Source organism: Cariama cristata, unplaced genomic scaffold (genome assembly GCF_000690535.1).
Source record: "Cariama cristata isolate BGI_N322 unplaced genomic scaffold, ASM69053v1 scaffold12160, whole genome shotgun sequence".
Lineage (NCBI taxonomy): Eukaryota > Metazoa > Chordata > Aves > Cariamiformes > Cariamidae > Cariama > Cariama cristata.
This window is the reverse complement of record NW_009593034.1, coordinates 257-12,222: the sequence shown is the minus strand read 5'-3', so window position 1 is coordinate 12,222 and position 11,966 is coordinate 257. Positions and strand designations below refer to the sequence as shown.

At 44.7% G+C, this 11,966-nt stretch overlaps 1 protein-coding gene across 1 annotated transcript in view; it reads left to right on the top strand.

The window, feature by feature from the left end:
- The window catches only part of SORBS1 (sorbin and SH3 domain containing 1), a 70,638-nt gene extending 62,810 nt beyond the window's left edge, over positions 1 to 7,828 (top strand). Inside the window, exons 23-25 of the mRNA XM_009708757.1 lie at positions 5,475 to 5,533; positions 6,835 to 6,947; positions 7,761 to 7,828. Coding sequence (XP_009707059.1) covers positions 5,475 to 5,533; positions 6,835 to 6,947; positions 7,761 to 7,828 — 240 coding nt within the window. The remainder of the gene's footprint in view (positions 1 to 5,474; positions 5,534 to 6,834; positions 6,948 to 7,760) is intronic.
- The last annotated feature ends 4,138 nt before the right edge of the window (positions 7,829 to 11,966 follow it).

The window sequence follows — 11,966 nt, the reverse complement described above, 5'->3', positions numbered from 1 at the left end:
GATGTTTCTTCCGAGTGCTGACTAGCATGCAGTTCTATTTTGGGTCTTGCACCTGGTCGTAATAGGACCCTGTGGCCTTTCTTTGGAGTCAAAGTCAAGCCAAAATTTATATTTTATGTGCCTTCACAATCGGAGCATTGTCAGTGTCAAGTTAAAACTGTGTGTGACATTATCAGTAGTCTTGACCTCCTTTCCAGCTCTGGGCCTACAGTTGTTTAGGTAGCAGGAGCGGTATTTATATGTGAAAATGACTTCTTGTTATCTGCATGACCCGTGCAGAGGCTGACAGCTTCATCAGAACTGTGGGTGATACCCTGAAGGCCTTTTCAAAAATCTGTCGTCGCCCCGTTGATTTTAATCAAATGAGAAAAGCACTTAGTACACATGGAAATGAGACATTACATTTGGGGTTTGTTTCTATTACAGTTCATCCCTGGTGTTTGAGGTATTTCACCTTTTTGAATTTTAGTTCTCTTTATGAAATTCTGACCCAGGGTTTTTTGCAGATTTAAGACCTCTTTGGTACAGGGCTGATGTAAGGACTACGTTCTTGCCTGTTCTGTTAAGTAGTAATATAAAGTGCAATGGCTCTTGTAGCTATTCTGAAGCTATTCCCTTTTGTTTAGTTTCACAGTCCAAACTGAAAAGAAAAAAGAATGACCCCACAGCATGTGAAAGATATTTCAAGTATAATTTACAGATAATTTGTTTCAATATTCCAGTAAAACATGATATTAAGTAGTGATGTAATCTATAAAATTAATTTATTTCAGGGGACTGTCAGGAATTCCTGATTTACTCTAAGGTCCTGTTAGCACAGTGTGACAGTCAGCAGTGGTGCTAGCAAGTGTGCGAGCAGTGCAGCAGCTTCGGCCCAGGGGCCAGACTGCAGCTGTGGGATAGGGAAGGCAGGAGTGGCTGGACGAGGGTCCCTGTATTGCCTGGCAGTGTGAGGGATGTCGGGGGCTGTCTGCTCCTTTCCACTTGGGCAAAACCACTTGGGCAGAGTGGTAATTTGACCCACTTTGTGCTGGTAGCGAGGAGAGCATATGAGGAGGGTGCTCAGATCCCATGTTCCCCAGCGCAGACCAGCTACGCCTACTTAGCATGTTCATTGCTTAGCACCATCTCCAAGGTAAGCTTTTACCCCTCCCAGTGGTTTTCTGCTGCTCCACAGGTTCAGCACGGTGGTGCTTCTGCCCAGTGTGTTTATTGTCCATGCCAGAGCTGCACAGCCTGCAGCAAGCGTTGGTACACCCTCCCCACGGGAGATGCATTTTTCTGCTGTAGACAAAGCCTTCAGCTTCTTCAGATCCAGGGGCCAGGGAGTCTTTCCATTGATTTTGACAGCCTTTAGGTCAGGCTGCTCTGCACTGCAGCCTTTTCAGTGTCCTTTGTGAGAGCTCTTTGGCCAGCTTTCCCCTCGCTTTCACCAGAGCTGGGTCTTGGTGTGTGCAGAGGTTTTCCTTTTTTCTTTTGACTGGGCTGGGGAGTCTTCCCTGCTCTTGGTTCTCCATTCACGTGTGGGAGCATCACTGCTGATGTGTGCCCTTCTCTGAGGGGACACCAACTTGTCTGTCTGTCTTGTCTGTCTGTTATTCTGTTCTGCTTACCTTTCTCTTTGCTTATGTAGTTCTTTAACTCCTACCAGAAAGAGCTGGAAGAAGACACGTAAACAAAAGCTGCAGTGGATAGACACACTGACACTTGGCTTTGCTAGGAGCAGGGAGAGCACTATTGAGTAGCTCCAGCATCTTTCTTCCTAACAGTTAAAACCTGCCTCAGGGCTTTTCTAGGCTCTTAACATAGAACCTTTTTCTGGCGTTCTTACAAACCTGTGGTGCTCTTTAGAGCCATCCTCAAACTCCATATGAGGTGGAAATAGTGGCCAGCTGTGCTTGAGGACTGACTGTACTGCGTATTTGTATAGTCTGTACACATGGAGACATAGACACTTAAGCGCCTGCTTAAGTTTATTCACTTAGTCTTAACAAAGCACATAGCGTGACTGAGGGGGCAGGAGTTGAGTTGTCCTCACGGATTCTCAAAACGTGGTCACTTTTAGCGCCCTCAGTTAACCTCTAACAGGAGCAGGGCTGGCTCAGTGTTTTGGGGGAATCTCTGTGTTTTGTACTTTGGAGCTGTGCCCCACACTTGCTGATTCCTTGCCCAACTCTGACACATGGAGCCACCACTGTAGGTAGTACATGGGCTTTCTGAACCCGTCTTTGAAGAGCATTTGGACCTATAACACCTTTTTTCTTTTTCTTTATTCTCTTCTCTCCCTGCAAGACTAATGTGTTGGGTTTTTTTAAATTAAAAAAAAAAAAAATCCATTAGGCCATGTTATCAAGGTCACTTGTTTCAAGCAGTGGAGTGGTACGTTTACGGCCTAAAATTATAGGTACTGATCTGATCGGTTTTTCATCCTGTTTAGCTAATGCTGCATAGTTGCTGACTTTGGGGTGTTTCATCACCTCACTGTAGGGTTCTGCTGTAGCCCTGGGAGTTAGTGCAGACACCCCCACTGCTTTGGTAGGATCTGCCTGGATCTCTGGAGCAGAGGCCAGAGCAGATCCACTTAGTTGTGTGTCTTGTGAGGAACTGGGGGGCTGCTAGGAGGGGAGGGGACTGCTTGGCCTCTGCCCCTGCCCAGCTGCCTCATGGAAATCCCCGTGAGGATCCTGCCAGGAAAGGGAACGTGGCCAAGTTTCTGATGCTGGTAGGCTGCACGGCCTGGTATTACACATACAAGCTTGCACTGCGGAGCATTCAGAGGTAGTGTCAATTTTTTAGGTTTCAAATAACCAACTTAATTCATAGTTATTAATGCTTTTTGGAGGAAAAGCTGGTCGGGGAGGTCACAAGTAATCAATGAGAAATGGACCATGCTGTCTTAGGAGCTCATGGAGCAATTCCAGCAGTCAATTTATTAGTATGGAGCAGAGAAGCACTTTCCTGAATCAAATAAAATCATTCTTAGAGCTGCCTCTCTCCTCAGCCTGGAAATTGGTTTTCCCAGCTACTTGACCACCTCAGTTAGCTCTGATCTCATCAGATTTGATGCACTATATCCAGTTGGTCTGCACAATAGTAATTTTAAATTTTTAATTATTCCATTTGACTTTCAGGGCTGATGATAGACAGGTAGGAATGACTTCCAGAAATCCTGTGATGATTTCAGGCTCCACAGTAAATGCTTTGAATGCTAATTCCACTGCAATTAGCCCATCCAACTTACACTTAATTTTCTCTCTATAGAACTATACATGGTAACAGAGCATTGTTTCTTAGGGTAGTGATCCCACATTGCAGCCCCAGACAGTACAGCCAACTACAAAGGAGTTGCTCTGGGGTTGCATTGGCTTAGAGTGGGTCACAGTCCTCAAGAAAAGAAAGTTTGCTTTATACAATGATGGGCACAGCTCCAGGTTCAAGATGTGGTTCAGAGGAGCTTTGAGAACAGGAATTAGGCAGGGATGAGCTCATCACCCTGCACTTCTCCAAAATCTTTGAGCGTGCTTGGGCTGAAGGTGTCACAAACCTCTTTACCCTCTACTTCTGCTCTGTCTTGGGATGCCGTGAGAGAGCAAACCCTTTACTGAAGGACATTGTTGAACAGAATAAAGAGGAGGAGGGAAAGCATAAAATTTGAGGCCTTTGGAATTTGGGTTGAAACTGTGTTGAATGATCACAGAGGATGGCAATGCTCTGTATCTTATCCAATCCACTTTGCCAAGCAGTCCTGCAGGTAGTACAAATAACCCTACGCTGGTTCAGACATCCCATTTGCTCACAGCATGCCCCTTGCTTTCAGTAGGTTTGAACATGCAAAAAGCATGCAAAACCAGGGTCTGGATACCTGTGGGACTTTGTCTGTGACCTTCCTCTTTCCCATAAAACCTCCGACCCCAAACACTCCGATCTTTTTCCTTGCTGTGCCTTGGGATACGCGAGTCCCTGTGAAGAGTTGTGACTGGGGAGGGAGGCAGGGCAGAGTCCAGAAGATTCACAGGTCATGGTGTTTGGAGCTCGGTTTTCCAGCCTCCTCTGACCTGAAGCTCATTGTGGGAATTAACAGAGCACCTCAGATCCTCACTTGGTACAAGCTAGAGTGATTTTGATGGGGCTACAGAGCATTGTGCCTTCTGAGGACCTGAGCTGATCTTTTTTAAGAACCAAGCAAGTTACTGTTCTCTCCTGTGTCAAAGTCATCGAGGACTTTCCTAAAAACAGCAGCAGATTCCTCTCAGCATGCTTTTGGCTTTCAAGTTTGATGTTCTCAAGTATGTGCTTCTGTCCTTGTTTTTTTTCCCCCTACAGGAATGCAGTATGACACTAGGTACCATTTCTGGTTGTAGCGGTGTCCATAACCTTCCACTCTGATTCCCTGCTCTGAGCTACTGTTTCGCTGTCACCTTTCTCTTTGCAGCCTTCTGTGTGCTGCAGTGCAGTTGTGTTACTGTAGCCTTAATGTCTCCTGTGTAAATGAAAGACCTTGTTGTCCAAGAAGCGTGGTGTTGGGGTGGGGAGGGGAAGAGTTGTTAATTTTCTTTTGTTGTCTGCACTCCATTTAATTTTTTTTTAATTCTGACGGATATAACATCTGCTAAAATGTCTTCCTTATCATTTGCTTGGTGATCACGCAGCCTTCCCACCATTCATTGAGAGCTGGACCAGATCTCACAGAGTCTGAAAAGAGCTATGTGGTAAGGCCACTGTTTAAATCAGATGTGTAGTCCTAGACTCACTTCACCCAGACAGTAACACCTCAGTAGAGATAAAATGCCAGCACTATTTTTAGCTGCAAAGTAGGTACATATTTATCTATTTGCATATATTGTTTTGTTTGCAACAGAAAAAGGGAATTTAGCAATTAGAAAACCTGTCATAGCCGATGAGAAGTTGGGCTAATTGTGCTGCCAGTCTTTGGGTATAAGTTAAATGAAGCAAAATGCATGAATGGAGCGGCCCACCTTGCATTCTTGAACTGACTTCATAGCATTTGTAATGGTGCCACTGCATAACTAATTGCAACCTCTTATGCTGCTGCTTTTAAAAATATACGTATACGTATTTGTTACAAATCTTCAAACTAAATGCCAAATTTTTCTGTATCTTGCCTGTTTTTCCATGCTTACACCTGGATCCCTTCTGCACTCAACTACCTGGATATTTACCTGGATCTACAACTCTTTTTTTTTTTTTTTTTTTTTTTCCCTCACTGGACTTATGTGCTGCATCTGGAATGTCCCATCTCTTCCTGTCTATATTTTCCCTTCCCTCCCCCCTGTTGACTGTCCTTTGGGTGTTCTTGGATGTCAATACTGCCTACCACGCAGGAAGCTGTTTGCAATGAGATCATAAACATTGCAGAAAAGTCTGTTCATTACTGCAGTACTATTTCTCAGCCTCTTGACTCTCGCCACAAGGTGACCTCTAATGACCATAAACCATCTCTCATCATTTCTCAGCAACCTCAAGCACAGCAGCAAGGAGCCAGCCCTGACAGAAGTCAAACACCACGAGACATGTAAGTCCTTTTGGCTCCCATCTCTTCTAAGGGCCTTGTCTCTGACTGGTGGTGAAGATGGGGAGGTATGATGGCTTTAGCGATTCAGGAGTTAAATTAGAATTATGGGAAAGTGTCAGCTTTTCTTTAAAGAACAAAAATAGCCACATATCATCATAATGGGTAGTTTAAAACTGGGACTTTTGTGTCTGTATAACACCTGAAACAATGACCTTGTGATCCAGGACTGGATCCCCTTTGGGCACTTGATTCATGCTGGTTATGGAGACTATCTCAATGTCTTTGTATCTTGAAGGTGGGGACTAACATCTGCTGGCTACACCTGGCTCATACTGTGTGGGTCAGTGTGTTCACCCCTGTTCTTAGCTTCTCACAGTGCAGTGAGCAGTCCCAACACCAATGCCACTTGGTGCATTGTTGGCCAGTTCCGCAGATTAATTGGTAGCCGAATGATCTGAGAGACCAAGGCTGAGATTTTCAAAACTGTCTGGTGGGTTTAAACCTAGAGCTGCCATTAAGCTTGGTGGGGCCTTTCACTGATGGTTTTGAGAATAGTAGCCTGCACTGTGTGCTGGGGACTGAAGTTCCTTGGCAGTTGGCTCCTGAAAGGAACCTTTGCTTTCCCCCTAAAGTCTCATCAGCTCTATTTTCACTCCCCACAGGCAGGGTATCCAAGCCCCCCCCAAATTTGCCCAAAGATTGTTTGCACTCCATAAGGTTCTTTTCTGATAAATACAGAGTGCCTCTGGTGCAAATACTACCTCGGGGCAGGATTCAACCTTAGATTTTGTTTGTACCGTACATCCTCAGACATGATTTATCCAGCAACTTAGTGCAGTAGAGTAGGCAGTATCTTTTTCTAAAGTCCTTCACTCTGCCATTTGGTCATTCATGGCCTTGCCCATGTGCCTGGCCAAGGGAACAGATGTCTCATTTAGCCCAGGAATGAGTGTATCCAGGTTTTGGCTTGCATTCAGTAGGGTGTCTGCACTCCTACGCTCTCTAGGTGCTACATGTTAGGAAGACTCCAGTTACAGTGCATGGAGACAACTACATGGCAAAAAGGAAACAGAAGCTGTCTGCATATCCCACACAGTGCAGGCATGACACATTTTACTGCAGTGGCCTTGTGATGACAACCAATTTAATGCAGTTGGCTTCCACCTCTCAAATGGAAAACACAGGTCCAGACTGCATTGGACAAAATATCATAGGAATTAGAAAGGGAAAGGGAGACGTCTCCTTCTGAAGTAATGTCAGGAAAATCCAGTGGCTAACGTGCAGTATCTTTCTGGTTTTAGAGTTAGCTACCAAGCCCTCTACAGCTACACTCCTCAGAATGATGACGAGCTGGAACTGAGGGACGGTGACATTGTTGATGTCATGGAGAAATGTGATGACGGCTGGTTTGTGGGTGAGTGTGACACTTGCATCTCAAAAAAGCTCTGCTGACATGCAAATGTGCAATTTTGCAGAGCATCTGGAAGTTGCTTTCATGTGTGGGGTTAAAAGGGTGAAAAAATCAGCTCAACTTTTTTCACAATTTCTCATCTTTTCCCACCAAGAACATAAAAATTAGGGTGCAGGGTGGTGGAGCTTTGTTTTCCTTGCTAGCTCTCTAGTTTTCCCTCTTCTCAATTTCCCCATTCCCCTCTTCCTCCTGATCCTTCTTGCTCACAGATGGCAGAGCAACAGAGGGAACCAAGGAAAACTGGATTTCTGTCACTTTTCCAAAACCAAGAGTGCCATGGCAAGTTACAGAAAATGGCAAGTAGGGGACAAAGGGAACACATAGATCGGAGTTGCAGTCCCTGAAAATCCAGCCTCATCTGTAGCTGTATGTTTAGCAAAATCTAGCCCTTTACCTTCAAAGAATGCAAGTCTGGACAGTGTTCTCCATCTCAACACTGCAAATCTAGGCTTGTTATCTCTTCTTAAGGGAGATTAGCTCATTTACACTGATAGGAGTTTGGCTCCTAGCCTGTAGGCCCAGGAGCTTTCACCAGCACCTTATTAGATGTTAAAAGGGAAGACCAAAGATGATCAGAAGCAGAACTAGTTGTGATCTCAGCTATACCAAAAGGCTCTTTGACCAGGACTCCTATTTAGTTTTAGAAAGCAATGCCTGCAGGCAGAAGAGCCTGCCACCTCTTCTTTTTTAAACCCCTAAGCCTTCCTTGCATGCCTCCATCTTACTCTGGCTTCCTTGTGTTTTATTTTGTGACAGGTACATCCAGGAGAACAAGGCAATTCGGTACTTTCCCAGGCAACTACGTGAAGCTTCTGTACCTGTAAAATAAGAGTGATCCCACCCTGACATTGGGGTTGTTTTCCAGATGGTGTTTTTAAACAGTGAAGAAACAGACAATTTATGAATGTAATAGACAAGAGATGAGATGTGTTAGGAGGATGTGGTTATGTGGTACAGTATTGAGTTGAATGTGTAGCCCTGCTTCCACGGACTCAGGGTGTGATTTGTTTGCTGAAGAAGAGACAGTTTCTAGTTTACAGTGCTGCCTTTGTGTATTCCTCTCTCCTCCCCAGCAAGAGTTCTGGTGATAATCTTAATTTGTATGGAGTACTTACGTCTGTGAAGGCTTCAGGGAAGCACATGGTATAGGTTTTGTTTGTGTGTTGAGATAGGATAGTGCTTTGAGGCAGCACGCAGCCTTGCAGCTGCTCCCTTTCACTGGCAAGGTTCAGGGAGGCCAGGCTTTCTGCCTGTTTTGTGCCTCGCTGAAGACTCGCTTTGCTCTGCCTTCCACTTCCATAGAAAACCCTTCCTTCATGTCATGCATCTTAAGACCCAGCAGAGACAGAGGACAGCTAATATGGTTAAACTGCAGAGCTCTGTGTGGAAAAGGAGTTTGGGACTGGTGGTTTAACCCAGAGAGGTCAGCCAAAGCATAATGCAAATGTGCAGAAATCCTAAACCCTTTAATAACATATTACCTATCTCTGCAGGGTTTTTTTCTTTTGTGCAGGGTGTGTGTGAGTGTTTGTGTGCATCAAAACAGACTGAGTCCTGTTTTTTAAAGAGAAGTCAGCCTGGCTTTGACATTTATCTGCACAAAGAATAGAATCAATAAACAGAACATCCGTGAGAGCAAATGCTGTTTGAGTCCTACGGCCGTTCACTTTCTCTGCTCCTCCTGCCCTGTTGCAGGCTCTAAAGGATGACATACTTTTCGAAGCATACTCTTTGGGATGAAGGCCTTGCTGCTTTCCCAGCATTAAATCTTAGAGGCTGATAAATCTGAGCAACGTATCACTGAGGGTGCCTTTTTTTTTCTTTTTGGGTACAGTGTCAATGGTAGTTCTCAAGTAAATACATGCATTTTGGCTGCCTCTTAGTCATACAAAAAAAGTCTAATCAATTTGGAAAGCTGTTCCCAGCAGTTATTACCAGTTACATAGATTTGTATTTCCCTGAGAAAAAAAAACATGGCTTGGCTGTATGCTTGCCTGTAAATCCACTATGAATACTCTTTTGGTAGGCATTTTGTTATTAAGAAAAGCATAAACAAAACCAGTTCTATCAGACCTTCTGCTTCCTACAGTTACCATACAAATAGCAAAGGGTTAGATTGCTATTTTGTCATAAGCCGTATTTAATAATATAAAATGCCTATTTTTATGCTGATGCTTTTATACAGATTTATTAAGAGTAACTACAACTAACTGTTGGCACGACTTGCAATGTTTTGATAAACTAGCCATGCTCCTGGGTTTGAAATCAAGTAGGCTTGTCTTCCGCCTAGGTCAGCGGAAGAGAAGACTCTGTCTCAGAAGTTTGACTGTAAATATGTATATTTAACTTTGTACAGACAATGTACTTACCTTGTATAGAAAAATAATATAAACACATTGAGCAAAGAGAGGAGAAAAAAAAAAGGCAGTTGTGAAAGGTTGGGATTTTTTTCCACTTTTATTTAAATGATGGAATTCCATGTATGTTCACATAAAGAGTTTTAGCACAAAATATCCATTATGAAAGGGTTTCAGATATGACACAAAGCACCACTGTGTGTTTTCTGCAGGAATTACTTTTAATCCTGCATCTTATTTATGGGTTTGTTTTTCTGCTTTGGGTTTGCCCTCCAGTTATTTGCAGCAATATTTAGGCCTGTTGCTAAGATTGGATAACACAAAATTAATCTATCCAGCAAAGTAACATGGTGATACTGACTGTATATAACATACTGATTTAAAGGTTTAATTTTTGTTCTTGCTCTTGCCATTTTAAGTTACACACACATACACACACACACAAACCGCAACTTATTTTTGTCTTGATTTTTTGTTTCTTATTGCAGTGGATTACTATTTGACAATTAATAAATGGAATTATTGAAGTACTGTTGTGTTCCTTGTACAAATCATTAAATAAAGTCTATTCATGCTGTTCCTGTAGCAATGCACTTTTGTAGTAGTGCCCCTCTGGCCGTGTCCATACTGAGCAGTAGGTGTCTGCCATGGGCTTCCCGAGTGTCCTGCACCTGAGAATCCTGCTCGTGACTTGGCCTGAGCTCACCGGTTCTCCCTCTTGAGCCATAGGCAGGTTGTGACTTTTTCATGAAGCAACTAAGGTGTAAAAGCAGAGACAAAGCTGGTTTACACCCAGATCTCACTGTAACATGTGGTCAGAGTGCAGCTGCTGTGGCATGCATGCAGCCCTGGGTGCTCAGGAGCACACCCAAGTCCCCTGTTTTACAAAGGGTCTTTGTGACTCTCTCAGATGAGAAGACCACACGGGTTAAACAGGACAAGGAACCCCAAATGCCAACCTCTGTCAGAAGGGATGCCAGTTGATGTTGGGTTTACATGTGCGTTTTTAACCCTGACTCAGGTCAAAAGCTGTAAGACACCGACTTCTGTGGGAGCTGCACTCTAGGCAGGCAGGTATGGCTGCAGCACTAATTCAAGGGGTTTGTGCAAGGTCTGTGGTGAACACATCACCTCTCCCAGCCCTGCAGCAGGAGAGCTAGCTGGGGCTTTTTAGGTGTGCCTTGTGTAAAGGAACAGTACCTGCAGGAGCCGAGCGGGGGCTGCCTGGGTGGGCTCACTGGAGTCAGTAACACACAAGTATTACAAAAACACACCTGGTGCCTCCATGCGTCTGGCTCCTGCATGGGGCTGTGCCCACCCCGAAGGCTGGCCTTTGTGAGGAGTTTTAACTTCCTTGAGGCCTCCACCTCAGACTGAGCCAAAAGTGGGCAACAGATTCAGGCTCTGCAGTGATGTGACCGGATGGTCAGGCAGACAGATACACATCATGGCTGCACTCATAATGGGTTTAGGAAGTCAAACTATAAACAGTTCAATCCTAAAACCAAACTAACAGGACAGCAAAAGCCTCAAGCTATTTTACACATCCTTAGAAAGTACACAGACACAAGCCCATTTCTCAGTTTTGCAGATTACCTCATATAAAAGCAAAAGGGCAGCCTGACCACCGCTTTGCTGCAATCGCTAGCCCTTACAGTGCCCAGGGAGGTAAGAGACTCATCTATAGCCACTGAACCTCGATGTTTACTGATGTCACTCTCTACCCTAATATACTTGGTAACGAACAAGCTAGAGATACTTTTGTGATTGAAGAAGCTAGGCATGCAGAGAGGGGAGGAGGACCCAGTGGTGTGTCACAGCCCTCCAGAAATCCCTCACACCTGGGGGAAAAGGAGCTCATGGTGTCACTTTCTTCACTGGTCGGAGATGTGTACCGATGCAGTAGAAGAACTACTGCTTCTGATAGGGATGAGATTAATAGTCCGGATGCATGTACCAGAGGGAAGTAACCCGTGAGATCACAAGTTAATGCAGGAAAAAGGAGGAAGCCAAGAAAAGGGATTGCAGAGGTGAGGGTGTGCCTTGTGACAGGATCGCTCGTGGCCATGTCTTGTAGGGCCAGCACCTGGGTGACCTACCTCATCCCACTTGCTGACTGCTCAACGCTTCTCAGCCATAGCTGAATCCCAGCCTCAGCAGCAGCCTTGTGCTGTGGCTCACTGGTGTTCTGCTCACTGATGAGCTGTATTCATTTACTAAATAAGCAGCAAGGCTTGCACTCAAGTTGTAAATGCCAGCACCGTTGCTATAACTGACCTCTCCCACCTGTCCATCGTCACATCGGTGAGGGCTTAACATGCAACTGGAATAACTATTTTTCCTGAATCACAGCTAAGGAGGCTGGCTGAAAAACCCATATAGAAGAATTCCTTCTTTTGTTGGTGGTACTACCCCTAAGGGGCTAAACAAAACTCTGCCTAAAGCGGTGACAAACCTGGGCTAAATTAGTGGAAAGGTAATACCTTTCCCAGGCTCCGCCCTCACTCATCAGCTCCCGGCTGGGAAACTTCACGCAATGCTGCTTATTTCCATCGCCTCCATTAGGTTTCAGAGTTAACATCGCGCCAGGCTGGAGGAGGCCGAG